General features: G+C 43.1%; 1 protein-coding gene and 1 non-coding gene across 3 annotated transcripts in view; both read left to right on the top strand.

The window, feature by feature from the left end:
- LOC142563836 (uncharacterized) overlaps nt 1–26,236 on the top strand; it is an 88,107-nt gene that overhangs the window by 56,500 nt on the left and 5,371 nt on the right. For both annotated transcript variants that reach the window (XM_075674504.1, XM_075674495.1), the window contains exons 72-102: nt 690–850; nt 913–1,033; nt 1,140–1,261; nt 2,011–2,137; nt 2,745–2,890; nt 2,953–3,076; nt 3,141–3,286; nt 3,523–3,649; nt 4,245–4,429; nt 8,653–8,782; nt 8,900–9,036; nt 9,720–9,843; nt 9,928–10,073; nt 10,150–10,258; nt 10,331–10,479; nt 10,572–10,689; nt 10,762–10,910; nt 12,399–12,519; nt 18,430–18,575; nt 20,953–21,076; nt 21,157–21,299; nt 21,368–21,518; nt 21,600–21,745; nt 21,826–21,943; nt 22,025–22,173; nt 22,237–22,351; nt 23,432–23,589; nt 23,765–23,858; nt 23,920–24,065; nt 24,961–25,090; nt 25,967–26,091. In XM_075674504.1, the coding sequence (XP_075530619.1) occupies nt 690–850; nt 913–1,033; nt 1,140–1,261; nt 2,011–2,137; nt 2,745–2,890; nt 2,953–3,076; nt 3,141–3,286; nt 3,523–3,649; nt 4,245–4,429; nt 8,653–8,782; nt 8,900–9,036; nt 9,720–9,843; nt 9,928–10,073; nt 10,150–10,258; nt 10,331–10,479; nt 10,572–10,689; nt 10,762–10,910; nt 12,399–12,519; nt 18,430–18,575; nt 20,953–21,076; nt 21,157–21,299; nt 21,368–21,518; nt 21,600–21,745; nt 21,826–21,943; nt 22,025–22,173; nt 22,237–22,351; nt 23,432–23,589; nt 23,765–23,858; nt 23,920–24,065; nt 24,961–25,090; nt 25,967–26,091 (4,187 nt within the window). The remainder of the gene's footprint in view (nt 1–689; nt 851–912; nt 1,034–1,139; nt 1,262–2,010; nt 2,138–2,744; nt 2,891–2,952; nt 3,077–3,140; nt 3,287–3,522; nt 3,650–4,244; nt 4,430–8,652; nt 8,783–8,899; nt 9,037–9,719; nt 9,844–9,927; nt 10,074–10,149; nt 10,259–10,330; nt 10,480–10,571; nt 10,690–10,761; nt 10,911–12,398; nt 12,520–18,429; nt 18,576–20,952; nt 21,077–21,156; nt 21,300–21,367; nt 21,519–21,599; nt 21,746–21,825; nt 21,944–22,024; nt 22,174–22,236; nt 22,352–23,431; nt 23,590–23,764; nt 23,859–23,919; nt 24,066–24,960; nt 25,091–25,966; nt 26,092–26,236) is intronic.
- TRNAT-CGU (transfer RNA threonine (anticodon CGU)) lies at nt 15,101–15,173 on the top strand. The gene has a single exon. It is a non-coding gene; the product is annotated as a tRNA-Thr (tRNA).

Here is a 26,236-nt window from a genome sequence, read left to right as displayed (position 1 = left end):
ACTTAATATAGGAGCGTTTACTTTGGCCTTTGTATGTGTCTAAGTACAGTTACTAAGGTCGCGCTTGAAGAATAAAAGCTTTCGAACATCCAAAAATAATGAAAGCACGAATAATCTATTGTATACGGTAAATGAGATGAACGCTGTGAGAAGTTGCTGAGACAGGCAGCCTTTTTTTGTAAGGAGGTCCCATGTTTAATAGGTAAAAACTGGTAAAATCAGGCCTAAGACGGTATCATCTGTATGCCTCCGAATTGTACAGTACTATGACTCCACCATAGCGTCTGATTCAGGCAAATGTTTGGTGCTTGTATTATTATACATAGGTTTCGTACAATTTGCACCCGTTCGCCGAATTGTTTTTTTACGCTTTAACAACCGCTGTTTATGCCAGCATAATTGTTTCCTCCTTCTCCTCGACCTTCGAGCGTTTTATCATCTTGACCTTGACACCACCTCTACATTATTATTCGTTGTCACTGTCACATATTTAGTACATATATATTTTACTCATTTACACAACCACTGATTTTAGGCCCTTTTACAGCCATGTTATATCCTGACTTCACGTAACCTTGTTAACTCATTGCATCATGTGTTTGGCGCTCTGTCTACAGAACTCGCCCTTGCGCCATGAAAACTCAGTAATCAATCAATAACAATATTATTCGTTTCTTGTTGTTTTTCAGAGGTTTGCACCAATACCATTCTTGCTTTAAAAGAAGCTACCTGGCACTTTGTGGCCGGGCAAAAACCGTACATCTTTGGAATACTATAACATCTATGGTCTCAAAGCGAGCAAAACTTACGCACGAGGCCTGCTTGAAGCACAAGGACCCTATAAATATAGGTGACTAAACACTGACAGCTTATTTCTCGTATTTGTATTTATGCGCACGTCATTTATTTCAGATTCATGCAACACAAAAGTCCTCGCAGAAAGATCGCGAAGGTGTCAGGGCATCGTTGACACCAACCTAATTCCAAATATCCGCAAAAAGAACAACAGCCCTAAAATCAACGAGGCATGCAGGTAACTTACATATCTTGGGTGACAAGACACGTAGTTTAAATCATTGATTTTTGTCACACGCTTTGGCAACTGTTGGTCCCTCAACAAAAATATGCATACATTGCAGTGCATACAAGCAGTTTCAGCACTGTCTCCGCCAAAACCTTGGCCACTGCAACATCTCAATTGCCCCCAATAAGGACATCCTGGAAAACTACAAGTGGGTCTGTACCGAGACATTCAACCACAGTAAGCCTGCTTTTCAATATTGAGAGTAGTGAGTTCGTAACATGCCCAAGTGGTGCGATAATTCAAAGTAAATAGGTGCTGACGACGACAATTAGACATCATCAAGGCGCGTTGTGTGGGCAGCGTGCTTTGCCGCGATTGCAAGCTTGAAACCCTTGTAGTAAGCTTGAGCCCACGAGACAGTAGCTTTTTTTAAGAAACTGATATATGTTGCAGTAGCGTCACAGTTAAAATGTCTATGCTACGACGCTCCATTCGTGGTGAATGTGGGATGGCATAGGGCAAGTGTCCTCTTCAGGGGCTTCTTAATGTGTGTTTAAAGTTATGCTAAATATTGAAATCGCCTTATGCTCAGGAACAGAAGTCCTTACCCACTGAGGCATTGCGTCACGCAGACCTCAAGTACTGGTAAAAAAAAAGCTAGCTCGTCTTTTGATAAAAGAACAAGAATATTTGCACCAGAAATTTGTTTAAAAACATGCTGGTGCGATATGCAGAAATGATTTCTAATAAAAGATTTTTGACACGCCCAACATTCACATTTGTATAATTTCTTTCCGATGTACTTTCCCTGTGGCTTTCGTTAATTTCCTCTCATTGTTTCAAAAATAGAAATCAGAATAAAAGCAGCTCCCATTCACCAGCGAAAAAATTTCCGACGGAGTCTTGAAGAATAATTTTTAGGATGGGCGCGAAACAGTTCCATATTGTCCTTTTTTTTTAGTTAGCACCAGTGTTTCTTTTCGCAGGTGCGACAGCTACGTGCAATGAAACCGAACTTCTGAGCGAGATGCAAGGCTGTCTCGGCATCATGTATTTTATTGTGATCCCTAATGCTGGGCAAAAAAGTAAGCCAGCGATTGCAAAAGCCTGCGAGTAAGTTCTCAAAATATGTTATTTTCGTCATTCATAATTGGGAACAGGTTATCACAAGTAAAGAACTTCGGTATTACAGGGCTTGCCACAAAGTTGCCAACTGTTAACAAAGTACTGTAGATATCAAACACAACAGTGCTTGATATGTACAAGACGGCTCCAAGATAACAAATATAGTCGTGGAGAAAGAGATACATCTTGCATTTTTGAAAAACAAAGTAACTGTCGTAATGACACCTAAGTCTTTGAAGAAGCGACGTTGTGGAAGCTTAGGGTGTGTTATTATGTTAGCAGTTCTAAGTGATCGATTAAACTTTCAAACAATTAACGTAAACTAGTTTGTTATGAATAAAAAAAATTGCGCTAGAAAAGCACGAAGATGAGGAAGACAACGTGGATGTGTGCTTGCCTTCTTACTTTTTGCATGCTCGTTCTTTTTTTTTTCGTGAGCATGTATTAACTGGCCCAATAACATACTATGCTGAGTAATACTACGGCGAGCTGCGAGTTTCTGTTTTCTCAAATACGCACCTAGTTCACTGCTGTGAAACCTTCATGTGTCTATTCGTTAACCATTTCGGACCATGCGCAATTCATTGATTTCTAGGGGCCTCAAGCATTACCAGAATTGTGTCCTCAGCAAAACGTCGCGCGTATGCGCAACCAAGGTACTTGTACGATCAACTAAGGTGAGACGGTTGACGCGTCACATCATGAAAAAGTTTAGCTGGACATGCTCGCTGAGTGGTCAAGGTAAGAGGAGGCAGAAATCCTTCAAGCGGCTTTGGCGCTATAGCCTCTGGTTCATTTTCTAGATCAGAACTGCAAAACGCACAGTATTGTGGATCACCTCAAAACGTGCCTCGGGTTTATTGACTTGGCCGTCGCACCGAACATATTTTATCCCGAAGACAAGGCGAAAATGCAGATGGCTTGTAGGTAAGTCCTTTGACACGTTGTCGTAGGTATCTAACCGAATGTAAGCGAAATTTCACTCGTCCAGCGGCCTTGAGGACTATCAAGACTGTGTGGACAGCAAGATATATGAAATGTGTCCCCCGCTAAACAAATACCTCAAACGAAAAGATGTCAAGCTTTTCACGGAATTTCTTCCAAGCAAGTACAGCTGGGTCTGCCATACAAGCTACTGTAAGTAAAAATATTCTTTTCCCGAGCCTAATTCGGAAACGTTTTCGCTGATAAAAGCCGTTTTTCAGTGACTGGCAGCCTTCACTTGCGTGTTCGTTACGCGAATGCAATTGGCTAGCGCCTTTTCTTTACAAATCACTTTACCACTCGAACTGCTTTGTGAATACAGCCCTAGGGTTGTTCCCGCGCTTTATTTTTCGAAGCGCGCACTGAGCGTGACTCTCCTTGCAACGCAGCGCATCAGTGCACTCTTCGAAACCTCATGGAGAACCTGAAGATTTGCCGTGGACTTGTAACAAGTGTGTTGTTCGCCAAACTGGATAGCGGGAAGCTCGTGGGCGACAACCGTCCGATGGCGTGCAGGTACCCTCTTTTCGCACTTGGTCGTCCTAATATCTTCGGAAGTAATATCCGATTCTTGTGACACTCTCCACCGTCACTATAGCCGCACTGTCGAATCATTCCTCGACTAACAGCGCATTCATATGGAAACATTTGGGCTGCCAGTGAAAACAGCAGGGCAACATGGGTTGCAGCTTTGGTATGTTAGCGGGCTCAGCCACAAAAATCAGTTTCGTTTGTGTAACAGCACGTTCAGTTGCCTTCGCAAATTGCTTCCGCTGTTTCTGATAAGGCGGCAATTTCGCTTCTGGCCAAGCTTTCAATGCGAGGCTGCCTGGCTAGGTCCGTTCAAGCGGTTGCTGTAACTAATGTTTACTAATAACCAAATCGGAGCCTCGATGACTGCACGTTGCGTAGCGGCAGTTCTATTTTCCTTCAGGCACATGTATCTATAAAATAGCTTGCCTCTTGTGCAAAAGTTTTTTTTTTCACTTGAATCCTTGAGCAAAGTAACTGCATATGCACTAACGGCGTAAGCTTCTCGTTAATATATGGGGGCTCCATTGTAAAGGCTTTTCTTTAACATAAACACGAAATGTGTTTTTGCCTTCGCCAGTGCCTTGCAGTCATTCGAGCTCTGTGTCACGGTGCAAATGGGAAGGATATGCAGTCCCGACGACCTGGTTCTGCACCATCACGACGTAAGAGCGGCTACAACCGAAATACTCGACGCATATGGATGGGTCTGCAATGACACAAGTTCCGTGGACTCCACTTTCGTGGACACTGCTCTTGTATTCCGTACGTTGACGTTGCGCTCCTTGCTCGTGGTTGTTGACCGGCACTTTCGCATTTTGCTGGTTGAGTAAAGCATGTGCACTTCGATGCTCGGTGTGAATTTGTGCAGCACTATATCGAGCTGGAATGGGCAAATGTGTTCTTAGTCTAGCAATAGTACCACGATTTTGTGTAAGAATGTTTTCACCGAACTGCTTTATAAGAACAGCGGTAAAGTGTGTGCATTATTGCCTTTATAACCTGGAAACTTGCCATCATTTATTGTAATACACTAAGAAGAAAGAGGGTGCTAGCAACCATATATATATCTATACATATATATATATATATATATATATATATATATATATATATATATATATATATATATATATATATATATATATATATATATATATATATATATATATATATATAGCCGACGTCACCGCCCATGTGGAACGTCCTTTTTGCCGCAGGCGTCACGTGGACATCATGATATAAATCACGTAGACGGGACGCCTGCGGCAGAAAGGATGTTCCACATGAGCGGTGGCGCTGGCTAACACTCCCAGGGTTAGTCGTAGTAGACAAACATAAATACCCCAGAAAGTGGATGGCAAAACGGTGCCGCGATTGCATCACTTTCATTTCACTTTATTTACCATCTCTTTAATTCACTTAATAACTGCAGATAATTTGGCCTATGCTGTCATTGGTGCCATATTTTATTGTCGCCTCATGTAATATATATATATATATATATATATATATATAAGCATATACTAGTACTGCCACAGCAGTTCAGAACTAGAAACGGAGTTTTCTATCTCCATCCATCGTTAGGCCACCCATTCATTCGCGAGTTCGCACAACCTGGCGAAGAAGAAGAGTAAAACGAAAAAGCAGCCCACTACAGCCAGTGGGCATCATACTCATGCCTCTGTTATGTGCACATGGGAGCCGGATGCACTTGCTACTGAGCTATCGCACAACGTTAATGCAGCATTCGCACTTGACACTTTGTGCGGGGTATTGTGATCCACACAGACTGGAAGTGGTGGTGTCTGTGCATATACTTCAGACGTCACAGCAGGCAAACTGTAGATGATAAGGACGACGTTACGCACATCACTAAAAAGGTATTCGTGGAAAGCTGGCGCTGTGAGAACTGCTGCTGTCGCGGTAAATAAGTTCAGAGCCAGAAGAATCTGTGCAGTCTCCAGTCATTTCTTTTTTTTTTCTTTTTGGCGGTGTTCGTATAGTTTTTTCATCAAGTACGTTCGTTCTGCTTGGGTGCAAGTGTCCTAGACAATCACTTACTTCCGCAAAAGAAGTATTTATGCCGCTGTAAAATTTTACGTATATAGGCAAATTGTGCTGTTTTAGTGCCGCCATATATTTTCGCACGCTGTGTGAACTCATCATGTTGCAAAAGCTTCACTTCCAAACCTTTTAATTTCGCCGGCAATGTAATTTTCTCATCAGACAGCACCGGCTGTTGAGCAAAGTCAGTATCTTTGAGAGGTGATTTACTTGAACACTTGTTCTTGTTTCACCAAGAATATTTTTTAACAGCAACAACAAACGCACGCACTTCAAGGTCATAGTCCGCGTTTTGTTGCTGTGAATGCGGTTTCCTCCTATATAGGCATGAGAAAAAGCTGAAAAGAATTGCAGGGAAGTTTGCCGTATACACAAATGAGTGCAACTCGTCATGTTTTCTTAGCCACGGTATGGTAAACCAGACTTGTACGTAACAAATTACGTGTAAATAAGTGCATGTAAACAATTACGTTTATTGGTAGTTTTGTAAGTTACCGATTACTTTCTTTACCCGGCAACACTCACCATAATTCCATTATTTTTTGCTGTAACCAATTTCATATAACCAGTTACATATTTCACCTTTGAATACTTGGCAGGAACTACAGTATTCAAATATATGAACACATATACATGGGTTACCTCCTTACCACGATCAGCGTGCTGCCGCTGTGCACTTATCGAGTGAAGATGGCAAGCTTGCAGATTTGCGCACATCTCTTGGAATTCCGCCCTTTAGGCTTTTTTTCTTCTAATAATTTATCTATCTTGCTCTAATGGAAGCGTTTTTCAGCGGCCTTCGTATGTGATAACAGCTGCTCTTCAATTCTTCTTCCCTTAGTGCAGCCTACCAATTTTCTGATACAGACAGAAACTTTAGGCCGTTAAACGCTTATGTTTCTATCCTCTTCATATAGTACGTGGCTCATATGTACCTATTTCTTTGCGATTGTAACACACCAACAGTACTCTTAGAGGAAGCTTTAGCTCGGGTGCTCCTCTCTAAATACATGTAAAAGGAGAATTCGTTTTTCTCGGCAACCACTGCACCAAATTTGACAAGTATTGCTGCATTTAAAAGAAAAACTTAATATCTAGTGACTGTTGGTTTCGAATTTTTGAGTTAGGTCGTCAATTTTTTATTAAAAATTGGCAACAATTGAAAATTTTCAAAAAACGAAAGTATCAAGTTTACAACTCTATAACTCAACAAAAAAATGATTATACAATTATCTCAATTGCATTTAATAGTACATCTAAAGCGGACAAAATTGATATGTCACTCATGAATCTAGAAAAATTTTGTAATATGGAAATACAGCTTTTGCAGAACCCTTGTAACCAACGTAACAAATTCACGTATGATGTAAAATTACATATCAAATTTGTCCGCTTTGAATGATCTATTGGATGCCGTTTACAGAACTGCGATATCTATTTTAGATGCAGAGCTATGAATTCGTAAACAACATATTCTATTTTTTTTTTCAAACTGTCGAATATATAAAAATCATTTTAACAAATTTCAAGCCCTAAATCGACATTCGGCTTCCAACAGTCAGTAGAATTTAACTTTCTCTCTCAAATGCAACAAATTTCATTAAAATCGGTCCAAGGGTTGTCTCAGAAAAACGTTTTTGCGTTTTACATGTATTTGAATAGGCGGCATTGAAGTTGGACCCGAGCTAAAGCTTCCTCTTAAGGCAGCATGTTATGCTGCTTTAGAACGAATTCGATTGCAGATTTAGCCACATTTCCAAAGAACGTGAATGTTTGCTGGCGTCCGTTATAATTAGGCGTTTAAGTCTAAATGACTAACGAGTGAAGGGCGCTGGGATCAGGTGCGCCAGGTGTTGGCCGACATTTTGAAACGCGTACGGCTCTTCTATCGACGGCCACTTCGGCCGTTGATGCCGGGGAACCCATCTGCGGACGATTTTTTTTTTCATTTTTTTTTCAAGGGGCCTATTTAGAGCGCGGACCCCTAACCCCTGCAACAATGAATCACTGCTTCATAGTGGGCCCAGACCGGGAGAATCGCGGTGTTGAGTAACTATCATCTTTTGGTGGGGGGGTGTAGCAACAGGCGTGTTTAGCCTGGCGACTGAAGGCGGCAACTGCTCCTCCTGAGCGTCTCGTACAATGTTACTACGCTATGTTCCATCAAACCAGTATCTCATAGGAACGCAAGGAATGCGTAGGAAGACTTGAAGCTTCTTTGCGGGCTACATCTGACGCTTCTGGTTGCACAAGGTGTTACAGGAACGCACGGGGAAGGCTCTTCTTTTTTTGCATGTGCTCGACCGGCGCGTCAATTTCATCTCAGTCGTTTAGGCAAGACCGCATAAAGCTTTGCTCAGTTAATCTTATCTCTTCCCGTGCGATACAATTAGAAGAATCGATGCACCTCGTCTTAAAGAAACCATGCTGGTGTATTAGCAGATCCTATCTTGTGAGCAACGTGCTCGTACGTTACAACACAGCCCTTATCTCCAGCGCGCAAATCGAGTGAGATTTCAGTGTCGCTGCAAGAAACGAGGGAAACGGGGAAGATCACCGAAGAAACTTGTGAAAACGAATTCTTAGTGACGGTAAGCAACGTATGGGAAGTGCTGCAGAGGGCGCATAGAAAGGACCGGTCCAGCTCGTTCTATAAGCTGTATTTATGCAGTACTAATAACTTAAGGTGGTAAGTAACGTTAAAGTAATCGACTACATTTTAGTAATTGCTCAATTACTTTCGTGGCGCTGTATTTGGTAACTATAATGGATTACATTTTTGAGAGAAGTAATTATAATTGTAATCGGTTACTCTCCTGTGTGTTACGTTTTTGTGACTACAACTGTTTACACGTGCAGTTGACGTAATGACCAAAACGGAAATAATGTATTTTTTTTTTATTTTGCATTTCGGGGCGCAGGAAAGAGTGGCTGCGAGGACGATCTATTGAGAGACAGGCTCACGCATTGCCGAGAACTGTTCAACAGAACTGCTCCAGTTGAACTTGCCACCGATAAATTTCACGCCGGAGATATCGAACTGACCTGCAAGTACGAAGCACTTGTTTTAGACGTCAACGAGCGTTTGATACAATTATTCCTGTGTACTTTCTCCTCTGTACCATGGTTTCTCATTTCTGCACATTCCACCTATGTTCATCATTGCAGGGCCGTGAAGTCGTACGAGCAATGCGCACGTGCTGCTCAGCTTGAGCTCTGTTCTAAGGCGGGAGAGAATGCCATTATTTCAGAATATTCTAGAGACCTTTACAAGGAGTACAACTGGACGTGTAATTTGGCTTCAGGTACTGCAGTCATCATTCTGTAAATAAACAACAGCTCCACATGCGCGCGTTCTGCACAATCGCCATGCACTATAAGCGCTCCCAGTTAGTCTGCTCATTTATCATAGTCATGGCAGCGAGGCACCAGAGCATCAATAGCGGACATCGAAGAAGTAATAACACGAGCACCGAATCCTGTAGACTCGGAAAGCCTTAAGTTCCCTGAAAAGCGGGCTACTTATATTTGCTTAGCCACTTTCCGAGCATGGCAGAAGTGAAAAAAATATATATATATTGCAAGGATTAAAATTAACGCCCAGTTGTTTTGGGCTTGCATTTGCACAAAATATCCGTTCGACGAACCTGTTGGTGTTTCTGGGGGGATAAAGATACTGCCCTGTGTGGGCTGCGCTCTACGCCTAAAAAACTACGTGCCTTTATTCTGTGGCCATGGCGAAAGTTTTGGTGCCGGAAAAGCAAGCAAGCACCCGTCACTTCGTCACTGTCTTCGCCCAACTAGCCTTGCCGGCGCTCTCTTCGTGTTTCTGCTATGTCAGCGTAATAGATAAATAGAAAGCTCGCCACGAGGATGCTTTTTTTTTTTTGCATTGGCAATCATTTTGGTCATAACAATACAACGTGAAAGAATAGATTACGATTATTTTTCTCCTGGAGCCCACGCTGACATATTTTTCTCCTTCTAGATGCTCTGTGCGACGAGTCGTTCCTGCTGAAGTCTATACCAGCATGTCTTGCTGTCCTCAAGAATGAAGTCATTGAGCACGTTGGTAGCATATCAAACGCCAAGGCACAGAAAATGGCATGCGAGTACGTCCCTTTCTGGACAATACGTGGAACACTTAGACGAAATGAATAACCCTGCAACATCTTCCCTGCTTCTTCTTTCCCCAGGGGATACAAGCGGTACCAAAGCTGTGTCAAGTATATAGTTGACTCGAGCTGTCAGAACATCGATATCGACAACACGGCAAGCCACGTAGGAATTATGGCATTCTTGACAAGAAGGCTTGCTTCGAGCTTTCAGTGGGCGTGCAATGGTTTGTCCTCTTAGGCATCTGGTCAACCTTTGTGAAACTGCTCATAACCACATATGTTGTGCTTTATGCTTTTCAGGGTTTCACTGCAGCAGCCCTGCGGTAACTACAAGCATTCGAGAATGTGTGCGCAGTCTAGAAGAGCTTTCGAATTCCTTCATCAGAAACAACAGAGTTAATCCTTGCGAGTAAGTGTGATTAATGATGCAGCAGTCTGTAGCTTGTTTCGTAACTCGGTGCTTTATCGCGATACATCGCAGGAAAGTTACGGCCTATAGAGAGTGCATCCTGAAGAAAATGGACCTGCCCTGTAGGCTGAATCATCACCTTTTGGAGTCGAAGGAACTGGAACATTACACAGACGTATTGTACAACGCCTTTGACGGATTCTGCAGCGGGGTTCAGTCAGGTCATACTGCTGTTATCTACGCTCAGTTTTTCTTCGTTTTCGAATACAGTACACACAGCAGCCAGAGCTGACGTAAGCATAAACTTTTTCAGAGTGCAACAAAGAGGAAATGTTGCAGTCCTTGTACAAATGCGAAGAAATTATCCTCAAGCAAGTTCAACCGCACACAACAGACAGGGGCAACGCCTATGAAAGCCGATTGGCGTGCAGGTAGATGAATGTTGTTTTGATTATTGTCTTGGGCTCACTCATTGGTTACACTGCCTTTTTCAAACGCTGCAGAGGACTTCACGAGTACAAGTGGTGTGTATCGAACGTCAAAACAATGTTTCACTGCAAGAGTGATGACGAATTTGACTCTGAAGGGGACGTTGACAAGTTAGTTCTTGCCATCGAGGACAAGTACAACTGGACGTGCGAACAGGACGCAAGTAAGCACAATTCTGACGACGGGTTTCTGATATTACAATGGGCATACTCACAGTAAGACCGTTGCCACGTCGAGAAAGAAGAGCTAACTGCAATTTTCTTAACCTACGCTCGCACCCCCACTGTGCAACCGGGCTTCGTCGTCATTGTTAGTGCAGCGGTACCCGCTCACAGTAATATCGAACGCTTCATCCCACTTTATGGCCGCAGTCGTATAGTAGAGTCTTAGAATTGCGGCCCCAAGATACTCGGGCCCCAAGCCGCGTTGCGTTGGTTGCTTAATTAATTATGGGATTTTACGTGCCAAAACCACTTTCTGGTAATGAGGCACGCCGTTGTGGGGGACTCCGGAAATTTTGACCACCTGGGGTTCTTTAACGTGCACCTAAACCTAAGTACACGGACTGGTGTTTTCGCATTTCGCCCCCATCGAAATGCGGCCGCCGTGGCCGGGATTGCACCTCGCGACCTCGTGCTTAGCAGCCCAACACAGCCGGTCGCGTTCGTTGCTCTTGGATTCGGAAGAGCATCAGAGTTTTAGAATTGGGACAAAAGCAGCGTTGGGTTGCGCGCTCGCGACGTTGCAGTTGTAAAAATAGAAGGCGCTAAGCGAAAAAACAAGTCTTTTTACAAATGCAACCTAAAGTCATGCATATTTAATAAAGATGAAAGACTTGTACTAATTTGTAATAAAGATTATGACTGTTATTATCTGTACGACTTCTTCTGCCATTTTTACGCCAAAGAAGGTGGGGGGGGGCGGCGTGGAGGGTTTGACGGACGCCGACCTGAGCTCAGCTAGCATGACCTTGCGTTGTCCTGAGTCTCTTACTTCGAAAAATGCCGAAAATCACCCGGAACACGGCAAATTTGCTCTGTAACCAACTTGACTGAGTGATACGAGATTTAAGTGGCTCGTATGTCTCTCTTGGCTATCACGCCACGGCTATTGGTCTGTATGAGCTATCCAAGGCGGCTTGGGAATCCGTGCTATTTCTCGAGCTTAGGGTCTTTGGGTTGGCGCGAACGCAAAGACCCAAGGGTGCCTGGAGTTCTGCGCACGCTCAGTTGTGGCCCGCTGTCTTGGGGACCTTAGGGGATTGAGGCCCCAATTTTAAAGCTCCCTAGTATTTTTGGCTAACACATGTACACGTAAAAACTTGCAAGCAGGCGAAAACCATATCGCAGAATGTCAACGGCAATACCACGGCCATGTCTTATGCGCTTATACGGATGTTAAAAACCTCCAAACGCTTTTCTGTTCGTTATATAAGGCTGCTGCTTCCTGCGCTGGTTGACGTGTTAGAGCGCTAGAAATTGTATGAAAAACAACGTAGGCGGCCGTTGTGTCCGCGTACGTCAAAGTCTCACCCCTCTATTTCAACATAAAAGCCTCGGACCAATTCACATGTTGTGTAAAGAAAAATGCTAATTTTGGATGATGGTGAGTCTGGCATTCATAGAAAGTATAATGCATTGTTATGTTTCAGAAACGTGCAATGCTCCTAAATTCAAGTCTCACCTCAAGTCATGCTTCTCTATTCTGGCAACGGATGTACTTCCGCACATCTTAGATCACGATAACGCCAGCGGGATGGACCTAGCTTGTCGGTAAGCAGCACTAGCTCTTTGTTTTGCAGTTGTGCCATTTCTCGAACTCGGTGCGAGTTCCTTTTTTACTCAACTGATATCTATTCTGCATCATCCATATTAATTCCAGCAACGTTTGTTCCTTCAGCATAAAAAAAAGAATTACACATCGTACTTCACACTTGTATATGAGCTATCGTACTCATCATGCCCTCTTATAATTTGACTAAAATAAAACTTACCAAAGTTTAAGGATGCGCTCGTAAGATGCGAGGAAACGCGCGGCCCAGCTTTGAACTCTGTCTATTCTTCTCCGTAAGAATACCTCGGTTCTTTCTTCATTTTCTATTTATACGCGCTTTGTGCCTTTGCAGTCAAGCCGTCGCATTTTCTTATCGAAGATAAACGTCGGGACCCTTTTGTCGCCCCCTGTCGCTTCGAAAAAGCAAGTTTAGTGGAATTATCGTAATTCTTCTCGGTAGTTGTGTGCCTGCGTGCGTGTGTGCGCGTGCGCTCGTGTGTGTATGCTCGTGCCTGCGTGCGTGTGTGTGCGTGTGCGTGTGCGTGTGTGTGTGTGTGCGTGTGTGTGTGCGTGTGTGTGTGCGTGTGTGTGTGTGTGCGCGTGTGTGTGTGTGTGTGTGTGTGTGTGTGTGTGTGTGTGTGTGTGTGTGTGTGTGTGTGTGTGTGTGTGTGTGTGTGTGTGTGTGTGTGTGTGTGTGTGTGTGTGTGTGTTTGTGTGTGTGTGTGTTTGTGTGTGTGTGTTCCGGGCAATAAACAAACCGAATAATCCCTAGGAGCACAAAATCAAACTCTGACTCCGTTCAGGTTCTACGAACGTGAACGTTTATTTTCTCTGGGGTTTCCCTTTTTTTGTTGACTTAACGGTAGACTGGTGCGAACGGAATGGGTTCACTTTGTGAGCATCATGGCTTCCACCCTTCGTACACGAGCCAGTTACCGAAAATATGGCTGTCGCTGCTCAAGTGCTAGATCACTCAGTCTGAAAATGCATAGACGCATACTAGTTCTGTCTTCAGCGACCCTTAATTCTTCGTTTGTTTCACCTTATACCGCGGCGGTACAGTGCCGGCCGACGCCATGATATGGTACTGGGTGCATCGCCCGTACGTTCAGGGGAGATTTCCGCCATAAGTAACCCCACCCCGCCTGGAGCCGCGGATCATCGTCCACAGTTTCAAATCCCTACTATCGCTGCTTCTCAAAGAAAAAGAAAATAACACCTACATCAGTCTCAAAACACACGTGGTATGTAGCCAACGTTGTAGCAGATTTGTCCAAAGCCGGTGTACCAGCAGTTTCAGACAAATAGCATTGAAGATGGAGCACCACAAGGTTTTATCGTTGAATCCGTGTTAGATTTCGTCCATGTAAATAACGTTGTAAATATCGAGGACTTTTGAAATTTAGCAGACTACACGGATGGCACTGGCGTGTTCTCTGCAGGTAGAGATATAAAGGTACTTTCTATATGAAAGCTATAAATAATTAAATGCATGGATGACCAAATTAGGCGTCTGGCTCGAGAAAATTTTGCCTAACGCGATCGAAATGAAACAATAACGCTTTAAACCAAGAGAACGTTAGCGGTCTAAGGACTGTTTTAAAACTTTAGAATGTCTGCGTACGATTCTTCGGTAACTTGTTTTACGAAATTCTTGAGTTTTGTGCAGATTCATCGGTACCTTAAATTAGTTTTGAAAATTGATAAATGCGCAATGCGCTTTTGTTCACTTTCACCTGACACGTTGCTGTTAATTATGGTCTTCTGTATCACAAAGCACCTCCTCATTCAAACTTCAATGTGTACAAAAAAAAAGCAGATTGAGTGGTAGACAATCTGAAAGCTCCATGCCATACTTCCATACATATTAAATAATGGATGAGAAAACGGCGCCGCGGTAGTTTAATTGGTAGAGCATCGCACGCGTTATGCAAAGACGTGGGATCGTTCCCCATCTGCAGCAAGTCGTTTTTCATCCACTTATATTGCCGTTAATCTATCGTTTCTTTAACTCAATTGCTAAGTACAAGTAATTTCCCGTATGTTGTCCTACGCGTCTTTGTTGGCGTCTTATGATATGGTTATTAAAAATCGGATCCCTTGGTTAACCCCCTTTATTCTCGTTCATTAGATAACGGGGGTCTCGAATTCGGTAACAGTGGTGCCTTCAGGTAGCATGGGTGCGTTTATTGACTAGTCGCCTTCACCCAAAAAGATCACGTGCCCGTGACGCCTGCGGCAGAAAGGACGTTCCACGTCCACCGCCAAGGTCTGTGAATGGTGGCGCTGGCTAACACTCCCAATGTTAGCGAAACATAAATCCCCAATATGGGGTTTTACTTGCCACAACAACTTTGTAATTATGAGGCACGCCGTAGTGGAGGACTCCAGAAATTTCCACCACCTGGGGTTTTTTTAACGTGCACCTAAATCTAAATACCGAGTATTTTCGCCCCCATCGAAATCCGACCGCCGTGGCCGGGATTCGATCCCGCGACCTCGTGCTCAGCAGCCGAACACCATAGCCACTGAGCAACCAGTGCGGGTATAAATACCCAAGAAAGTGGATTGGAATATGGCGCTGCGGTAGCTCAGTTGGTTAGAGCATCGCACACGTAATGCGAATACGTGGGATCGTTCCCCACCTGCGGCAAGTTGTTCTTTATTTATTTATTCAAAATGCCTTACAGGCCCGAAGAACGGGCATTGGGTAAGGGGGAACAAAATGTTACACAGCATAAAAGGCAAACAATTATACAATGTTTTGTTAATAATAACACAACGAAGAATCAAGTTTACACAAACTCTAAAATTCTAAGATAAAAAGAAGAGAAAAAGCATACAAGAAGCAACGCAGACAAGAAGTTTTTTTTTTTTTAAGGTAAGAAATGAATGTTTATGTCGTGACGGAATTTTTCTTGGTTAGCTTCAGCTACCAGGATATCGGGAAGGTCGTTCCACAAGCGGATGACACGTGGAAGCGCAGATGAGTTAAAAGCGTCTGTTTTGCCATAGATGCGCGTGAAACAAAGATGATTATGCAATCTTCGTGATGTGAATGGAGAAACTTGCAAAGCTATTGGTGATGGCCTCGGTCCGTGAACATACTTGTGAAACAGCAATAGAAGTGCTACATCACGACGAATGTTCAAAGAAGGAATTGATAGATTGTTTTTAATTTGCGTTATACTTTCGTTCCAATTGTAATTTTGTGAAATGAATCGAGCGGCTCTATTCTGAACTGATTCTAGCATAGTGGTTAAATAAATGTAATGAGGGGACCATATTGAAGAAGCAAATTCAAGTTTAGGGCGGACATTTGCGGACATTTGTCGGCGTCTTACGGAGGTTCCGGCGTAAATATCCCAAGGATCGGGAGGCATTTCCGCAGATGTTGTTGATATGTGTAGTACAGGAAAGGTTTGCTGTCAGGGTTACGCCTAGGTATTTGAAAGAATTAGCCCTTAACAGCGAAGCTGTTAAGGGCTACTTTTCCCGCTATCATGTCCGCCTGTAGAAAAAAAATCCCGCAGATAATGCAATGCCAGGTCGACCCGTGGCGGAGGTGACGCAGGCGTTAAGCACTCCCCATACGTGGGCCGATCCAGTAGGTAGTGCAATGCGGTGCCGACCCGCGGTGGAGGTGCAGTTCGCCATTACGGGACCCACATACACAGCTTCGTCGGTCATCCTTCTTCACAGAATGAAAGGGCACTGAGTTTTTTCATCCACTTTCATTGCCAATAATTTATCATTTCTTCTGGGAAAGGAACTTCAGTGGTTAAGTATCAGAAAACGATAAAACAGCTTTTACTCTCCGCAATTTGCTAGTATGATGTGATGTTGTGTGCAATTAGTGAATTATTCTAGCTTTCTGTAATTTTATGTCAAACATTTCTTCTGTAGATAGGCAGTAAGTTAAAGAACTCCCTCAGACTCTCTCACAAGATATATTTCTTTACCGTAGCGCTCAGTCATAATCAGACACATCAATATCACATTCAGCCAAGCTTACTTGGACACAGATTTACCTACATGAGACCTAGATAGGCTCTCTGGGACTCAGACTGACAAACATCAGACCCAGTCGGATCCGCACGGATTCATTCGCCGAATCAGTCAGGCTCACTCTGACTTAAGGGCTGAAGGACTCATTCATGCATTCAGGCTCACTAGACTCGTGAAATCGAGAGTCAGGCTCGCTCAAATATATATAATCACAGAACCACTTAGGTCGCGGACTTAGAATCACGATAAGTGAGTCTAAGCTGAATGGCGCAAGATCCCGTTTACAGTATCAAGGAGCTAAGTAAGGAGCGCTTCGTTGTTAGTTGTCTAACAGTTGTAGTGTGTAAACTGATACGGTTTTATAGATGGCATACAGGTATATTCTTTGTATTTTCTATGTACTGCCTCCCTTACTCAATGGCTGACTTTGAGGTCTGTAAGGTATTTTTAAATGTATATATATATATATATATATATATATATATATATATATATATATATATATATATATATATATATATATATATATATATATATATATATATATATATATATATATATATATATATATACAGCATTTTTGCTGCTACCTTAGTTTTAGTCCTCGGTTAGTATGGTAATCGGTAATCATTTCGTTGTGAAGTGGCAGAATCGAAATTGTTTATTATGAATTTAATAGACTATGTACGTTAAAAGTACATACATCCTTCATTCAAGTTCATCATTCAGGCTTACTGGTTACGATGGACACCAGTCACGTATACATATGCGCGAGGCATATTTACTTGGTGTGATCTAACCCGTCCTCGCATGTAGTATCGCGGATTCCAAAACACATCAAACCCGATGAGACTCAAACTTCATTGAACTCATTCAGATTCACACCTCGATCTCACCTGCAATGTCTCAAACTCAAATTCAAACGTTCACTCAGAGTCGCCTCGATTCACTCAGACTCAGTCTCGCACCACCACTCCTCTGCACTAGTACTCACACTTGGATTCACTTGGTCTCGGTTAGACTTAGTCTTACTGAGTCAGCTCATGAGTGAGTTTCCCAACTTTATAACGGCTAGACTGTTTAGTGAATATATGAGTTGCTGCAACGAAAAAGTCGCTTAAGTATTCTCACGTGTTTTGAATGCGAAATCATTATGACTTCTCTAATTGGTTAGGTCCATGATACGTTGAAATCACGCTGTGCCTACATGAAGCTGCAGTGCTTGAGTATTATTGCATACGAAATTAATCCACTTTAAACCACCTTAATCCACCTTAACCCACCTTAATCCGCTTTAATTCACCTGCATTCACTTTACTTCACCTTAATTCACTTCACTCCACCTTAAGTCACCTTATTCTAACTTGTAACTTTAATTCGGTATTATTGGTGGCGGCATACAAGACGACGTCATTGATGATTATGATCTTTGTTACCACTCGATGCGAACAACGCCGGCTTTTCTGCCTCATAAGACGTATAATGCTTTCGCATTAAAAGTAATTTCATGTCATTTGCTAAACTGCGTATAATTATGCCTTCGTGAAGATGCGTTGTGAGGACAGTGTATAACGTCAACGTAAGGCAATGTGATTCGCCAAGCGCGGCGCACGGAATAGAATTCTGGACCTCCGGAAAGAGGACCCGTGGTTATTTAATGTTATACCTTGTAAAGAATCCAGCGCCAGATGTGCAGGCGTGAATGAAACACTTTTCTATCGCCCATATTTCCAACCTCACCTACGCTCTGACCTTAGTAAAATAATACAAGAATTTTCTTGTCAGAAAGAATCATGTTCTGGTTTAGAGTAATACTGCAGCATTCTTCTATATTTAGCGCATAAATGTATGTGGCTGACCAGATACATAATGCATTTAACCACATTCTTGTTATTTTACAGAGGGGTGCACCAGTACCAGGTCTGCGTGAGCAAGAAGCTATACAGTCTTTGCAAACAAGACAAGCCCGTATACTCAAATGAGATGCTGTACTTTAGAGACAAAGTAACGAGCTTGTTATCCTGGACATGCAGCTGGACGTCTCCTAGTAAGTGGTCGTCTGGCAGTTTCGTGAGGTAGTTTTGCGTCCAAGCACGTGGTATGGCAGCGGCAAAGTAACACACATCAAGCATACTGTTGTAGCACTGACTTGAGGACCATTTCTATCACGCTGCGTCTCCGCGAAGCTGCAGTGCTTGAACATTATTGCGCACGAGATTCTGAAAGACGGAAATGCTGGGGCTGCTGGGAACAGCGTGGTATGTGCAACTGGCAACACACTATTCTCTAAAGTGCAGGCCATACGTTCCCCCATTGATGGTGCTATGGGTCACGCAGAATCTACTCGTATTTTATCGCCTTAGAAGAAAGCGGAAACAGCAGGTAGAGCCTTTCGCACGTCCGTTAAAAATAGCGCGATTTGCGACAAATCTACAACGACGAAAGAAACAAGAATGTCGACTCGCTTATTTAAATGACAACCCGCAAGTTGTCTATGACAACTTTTTTGCCTGGAGCACTCCCCAACTTTCTGTTGGCAATAAAGTGAAGGGAAGAAGTAAGAACTAAATTAGTGCTTGTTCTTATAACCTTTATCTATGGTTAATATTGTGTGGCTACTTGATTTGCCATGGTATAAAGCTGAACAGCAGCTTTAGCTTTCGGTACGTTCATAAAAATTAACGGAGTTTGCCATAAAGTGAATACCAACTTTCGCGTTGGGGGGCACGCGTCGTAGAAAGAATGTTGCCTCTATTTTGTAGGACTTGTGTCGAAATGTAAACGCTGTATATATTACATAGAAATGCACGATAACGAAGGGATGCAGAATTTTGAGCCACATGTTGAAATTAGTGTTCACTCTCAGAACTACTCTTCTTTTTTTTTTACGATAATAACATGTGGTCACTTGATGCGCCGTGGAAGAAAGCGATAACAGCAGGTTTATCTTTTCGCACGCGTGCATGGTGAACCCATCTCCTGTGATATCCATACCTGCCAATCCTCCTAAACTTACGTATATTAGTTTACGAATCTGGGTGCGATTTACGAGGTTACGAATATTATGTCAATGTTTACAAAAACAAATTCTGTCCGCGAAAAAGATTCCCTCGTCAGCCTCCGATTTTTCTCTGGTAAGTTTTTGATGGTGAAAGGACGCCCAGACGGGTGCTTGCTTCAAGCAAGTTCCTGAAGCAGGTGGAATCGGAAACAGCAGGTTGCTGATAAAGACACTGTGATCTAAAAACAATGTCTTGCTTGTCAATTTCTGCTGTTCTCAGAGTACTTCTGCTTGTGTGCTGCGTCTAATTAAGTTAATGAAGTTAATGAAGTGAGTTTGTATCCCTCAAAAGGCGTGTGCTCAAAGCAAGCTTAAAGAAGAAAAATACCGTGCAACTACTTCCCTCCCTTCTCGATGTCGTGTCCAAGGAGTTTGCGAATTTTAAAGTTGACAGGTTGTCAGGTGTGCGTATCTATCCAGCAGTATCCAGCAGTATTATCGTATTACATAACATAGTAAAAGGATCGATTGTAGATACACGTCAGTGGCCAGCCGGAGCCAAGCCACCCCATATGCATGCGTGGCCGGCTGCGGCGCCGACGGTATGCCAGCAGCGTAAGTTGATATCTTCGTATTGTGCCCAGTATATACGAGAAAGTGTGGATAAATATGGTCGATTCGAACATTCGGACACACAAAAAAAGGTTAACGTCACATTTTCGTGGCGTTCTACTTGTTATACTATGCACGTATTGTGGACAAAGTGCTCAATCGTTTTATGGCAGTGATCTTGAAAATGGGATAGCATTTGTATTCCGTGTGCGCTGAGCAAACTCTTTACCTTTAATCAAGACCGTTACACGAGCAGAGTTTGATCATCAGGGCACTGGCTGCAGAGCCGAGGTTTCTCACGCACACCCAAAGTCTTCCAGTATCACGTTTAGGCTGCCTAAGAATGCAGAGCGAGTGGGAGCAGCTACGGCTTAGTTCCAGCGTCCATGTCCACATCGCATGATCTGAGCAAGCAATAAATGACCGTGCCATTTTGCTGCCATGATCACCAAGGACTTCCACGAGGAATGCGACAGACGCATTCTATGAAATGTGCTACCACGCTTGCTTTTCTTACCACTATAGGAATTACAATGAAGTTGAGCATCTAAGTGGCAGGCACCCCACTTCCGGAGATGTATTGTGCGCATTTATGAGCTGCACTGCGGCTTGCTGTGAAGTTTCTTGGGAACTTCTACTTTGACTACGTGATACGCACTGCCATCGTTTACATTTCTTTGTAAAGAAGGCTCTAAATTTAAATGATGTACTAAGGAACAGCTGAGCATAAGATCTCCAGTTTGATTGCCGATGGCGGTAATCTTTATTACAAATGGCACAAGTGCTAAAGTGATAATGTCCGTTTCTTAAGGGGGACGGTGCGATGTCCACGGCATGCTTCAGAAGATGGCCCTTTGTGCGTCTGAACTCGAACAAGCAGGCATTCCCACCGGTCCAGCTAACAACAGCATCAGTGAAAAAATGGAGGGCTGCAGGTATGCTTCCCAACACGAATGGGCTACATTTCTGTACTGTCATAGTGTCACACACCCATCTGGCATTCTCTTCTTTTCAGAGCTTTCACAACGTACAAGACATGCCTGTCCGGCACAATCCCTGAGACGTGCAACAAAGAGACCAGCCTAATGGAAAGCAAGGCTGTTCACCACTTTACAGTCGACATTCCCAACCAATACGCGCGCTACTGCGATTACAAAGGTACCTAAAGCTCGCACGCTTGAGTTGATGGGCGAGTTTGTTTCAACGCTTCTCTTTTTTTTTTTTAGATGGCAACGTAGAAATTGCCAGACAGATGTCACGATGCGACGAGGAGTCTTTGAGGATGCGGTATATTGAATGCAGTCAAATTATTTCTTCTGAAGTGATACCGTACACTGATGAACCAAGTGATTCGCCACTGCTCAACGATGCTTGCAAGTATGTCATACTTACGAGAAAGGGAAACTTCCGGGGACTTACAACAGTGCGAAACTCTTTTCTCTGGACATCTCTGAACAGGGCAATGAGGAAGTACCAGAACTGCATCGCGAAGATTCCTACGCAAGATTGTTCAAACGGTCTCAAGATCCCGTTTTCTGAAGAATCCCGGTACTATGTGTCAGTGCTCAAGAAAAAGTACGAGTGGGTGTGCAATGGCAATGGCGGTATGCATTTTTTTTTATTTCAGTATATATTGCAAAAAAATTCATTTAAAACAGAATTATTTTGAGTTCTTTTCTTACAGATTACATGTGCAACCCCGAAATATTACTTCTCTATTTGTCCAAGTGCGAAGCAACGTTTATGAAATCGCACGTTAATGACTACGTCGACGTCGACGTACTTGGTGTCACAGACTGCAGGTAAGGTGGGGCTTAACATGCATTGGTGTTGCACAGAATACACCAAGCACAACAGTTCTACATATGCATATTGTATTACAGGGAAGTCCAAAACTACCAATGGTGCTTGAGAAATTCAATATTTGAATCAGACTGCGAGTATTACCAGAACATACTGACATCACCCGAAGTCCTCTACTTCACGGACAAACTTCTCAGACCGTATACCAAGAGCTGCCACGTGAACCTAGGTACTTCATTCAAGTGAAGGTGCTTATCACGGAATTCACTAATACGTCATTCTCAAATTTCAGATTGCCAGATTGGTACATTGTACAGTCAGTTGTCGGAATGCACACCAATTATAAAAGTTAAGGTCCTGCCGTTCGTCCAGCGAGGATGGGTGCAGAACCCCATCACTGCTTGCGGGTAAGAAAAAAAATACTGTTCACTGATCCTGCACAGGCCTGTGTTATCTGGTATATGACCCACTGAACTTCTTGCAGCTAAGCTTCTTTGATGGCAGCGTGAAAATTCGGTCATGTTGATCTTGCATTGTCAGGCAAAAGGCCGGGAAACGACGACACACAGATAGACTGACACACACAAAACCCTTTGTGTGTGTCGGTCTACCTTGTGTCATCGTTTCCGCGCCTTTACCTGAAGATTCTTTGGCGGAGTCGCCGTTATGACGTAGTGCTCGAATGTTGGCAGCAGATAGCCATAAAATTGTGAAAATTGCACGATTGCTTCTTTTATACGTACGTACCTACGTACTTACATGTGTCATGTGCATAGAAAGAGGATTCATAAAAGTGAAAGTTGTTTTTAGGTATATGCGAGTGCGGACAAACATAATAGTAGTAATTGTAGGCGTTTCTTCTCACGGAATCTTACCGATACCGTTAAGAGAAAAGTGTGCGATCAGGATATCTTACAATCACTAACCTATTGGACTGAAACTTGTTGAATAAAGAAATTTGAAAAAAAGCTAAGTACTACGCAACGAGTGATAGAACATAAAATGCTAGGCGTGACGTTAAGAAACTGGAAGATAGTGGTATGGGGACGGCAGACAGGTGTTGCTGACATTCTAGTCGAGATTCACGAGAAATAAGTGCAGTTGGGAATGCCATGTAATATGTGAAGTAAATAGCCAATAGTTTATTTGATTATCAGAATGGGTGCCACGGGAAAAGAAATGCAGTCGAAGGCGGCAGAAGACTAGCTAATGTATTGCCATTAAGAAATTGTCAAGCATGACGTGGAGCTCGGCTGATCCAAGACGTTGGTAATTGAAGATCAGTGGGCAAGGCCTTCATCCTGCAGTGGACATAAAGATAAGCTGATTATGACGAGAAGCGGCGAGGCGCTAATATACACGGCTCTTGGATTACCATACTTGACCATTATTCACATCCAAATAACCACGGTTGCAAGTTGGTGTTTGTTTATTTGCCCAGAAGCGAAAATATCGTTACTGCAAATCTGCTCGTTTTGCGCTCGCAGTGGCACCAGGGAATACCAGAGGTGCTTTAGGCAAGCGATGCAAAAAACAACCTGTGACAAGAATACGGCACTGTTTAAGCTGGCAGAAGTGCAGTACTACAGGAGCTTTCTCTTCAACGCTTACAATTGGACCTGCTTCGAACATGCGGCGCCAGTTGGTGAGTAATGAATTTTGTGAATTATGTAACAATGTCGAAAAACAGCTTCCACTTTACAGCGAACAGTAGTGGTAGCACGGTGTTTTGTCAGGCGATCGGTATGCAAGCGAACTCTCAAGCTTAAATGAAGAAGCGTTCCCTTAGCGCATTTTGTATGTGGGTTTCGTTCTTTCAGGCTCATGCGAGAAAAATCTAGTGCTGCGAGATTTGCAAAAGTGCGAAGGATCTATATTCCAAAATACGACATCTAAGAAGCCAATTTCCTGCAGGTTAGTGGGTGCCTGCGTGAGTGGCAGTGCTGTCTCTGACGTCTTTCTTTTCATCTTGCAGCTCTCTCTCCATGGCTAACTTTCTGAACTGCGTGGATAAAACCAACATGAAGCTGGCCTGTAATGCAGACCCGGAGAAAGTCTCAGGCATTGCGAAACAAGCGCGAGAAATTCTGCTCGACTACCGCGCAACTTGTGGCTTTGACCGTAAGCTAATTTCGCACATTCATCACTCCAGTCGTCCTCCTACACCCCCCCCCCCCCCCCCACAACTTATTAGTTCCCGCACCAAAAAAAAAAATTAAAGATACGTAAGACAGGTACTTGGCATAAAAATTAATAACGCTTATTGGCATGTTTATCTTATCAGAACGAGGTTAAAATAGAAGATAACTCATATCGTCTTCCTGATTAGCAGGAAAGTTTCCATAAGAAGGAAGGCTATCAGACGAGGAATGAAAATTTTGTTTTATCTTATCTCCCTGGTTAGGGGGACCGCGAATGAAAGTGCTGATACCTGAAGTACATTATTTTGATACTTATTTAACCAGAACCAAACAAATGTTCAAATGTATTTATAACGCCACGCAAACCTTCAGCAACTAAAATTGTAGTGTTATTGCGCGTCAATCTTCTAATGCCTCAGCTCGGCAGTATTCGCCATGATCGGGCATCAATCCTCGCGATTCGGCATTGTTGCAGTGATTCCGTTTCTAGAAAGCTTCTTCTACGCCCCTTTGCGAGCCGCGATAATTTTTCCGCGATTCCGTGATACCGAAGCAAGACACATACAAGACGCTACTGTCAAACTTAGCTAACACATAAAGGCGCAGCTCTAGCAAGCCGCTCAAGTAAAGTCGTGGCTGGTTCACTGACGGCATTGGCCTGTAAGCGCTGTCGTTCCTAAATATGACAACGCGCCGAAAAACATTGTGAGCTGCAATCTGTGTTTGCTGCAACATGCTGTCGGTAAAGAAGACGTTTAGTACTGCTGTTCCCCGCGCCTGTATTTTTTTAATTGCCAGTGATATTGTGCCACTGATATAGCATTGTTTGAACTAAACATTATATAAGACGCTTGAACTTTTTTTTTCTTTTGCAGACCCTGCGACCTTCCTCGGCAACAAATTTTTGTTGAACGAGTTTGAACGGTGTCAACTCATGTTAAAAAAGTCTGATCGCTTGCTCAAGGCGGCTCAGATTCGTGAAACAAAAGTACTTGATGCGTGCCGGTAAGTATTTTTCAACTGAAAGGGCCTAAGAAAAGCTTCCGCCTGCTTTCTAAGGCTCGTTTATGTCGTAGCAGGCATTTTAATCGCCACTAAAATTTGTGGCATTTTACGGATGTTCATGTGGCTCGCATGCACGGAGACGCTTTAACTCGCTGGCATCATTGTGCCGGCCTATGAGTCTGATACGATCTCTCAGCTAAGCCTGAAATAGCAAAAGGTTTCTGTCAACATACTGACCTCTTCTGTATGCTTTTGTTTACCTTTTCGTGAAGTCGCATAAGCATAAATGTGTTCCGTAGTGCCATATTTTCCTCCGAATACAGGTCAGAGCGTGTTGAAATGACGGGGCAGGAACTTTTGGAAGTATTCACAATTTGTTTTGGAATTTTATTGAAGAGAAAGTAATCAACAAGGATTGCAGCTTTTTGTAACTTTCACGCCTTGCGATTTCTCCAAAAATACATTCGACTCTGTACGAAGCAACTCGCTGATGTATTCTTGCCAGTATATTTGCGCCACAAAACTTCTTGAACGGATCGGCTTAGCGCGTGCCGTAGCAGTTAGTAAGAATAAAAAAAATTATGCATTGGCAGGAAGGTCATGTTTATATTGATGCTTGACCTTTACCTGCTAAAATTGGTTCCCTACATGTCAGAAGCTAGCACTTTCCTCCAAGTTCTAATAATTATGGAGATATAATTAATGACTTGCATCAGTCAGTTCTGTGGACATAGGCTGATTTTTATTCTGCATGCATTAAGAAATATTTTACCGTTAAGGCAATAAAAGTGTCAGATGAGGTGTCACGGCTCAGGTGTTGCACTTATGGAGGTACCACATGAATGAGTTTAACTATAGTGACTAATTGTTTTTCAGGTCTCTGCAGCTGTTTTCTCTGTGCACCGAATCTGCTGTTATACTCGGCAAGAACGTTGACAGCCCGCATGCAGCAGAAGTCCGCAACGCATCGGAAGTAATGGCTAGTAGCTATGAGCTCAAATGTGAGTGCTCTATAACTGTACTGTTTAGACGAGCGGCTTTCATCATCATCATCATCATCATCAGCCTGGTTACGCCCACTCCAGGGCAAAGGCCTCTCCCATACTTCTCCAACTACCCCGGTCATGTACTAATTGTGGCCATATT

The sequence above is a fragment of the Dermacentor variabilis genome, chromosome 1 (assembly GCF_050947875.1).
Source record: "Dermacentor variabilis isolate Ectoservices chromosome 1, ASM5094787v1, whole genome shotgun sequence".
Lineage (NCBI taxonomy): Eukaryota > Metazoa > Arthropoda > Arachnida > Ixodida > Ixodidae > Dermacentor > Dermacentor variabilis.
The sequence above is the reverse complement of the archived record's forward strand: the minus strand, read 5'-3'. Positions and strand labels throughout refer to the sequence as shown.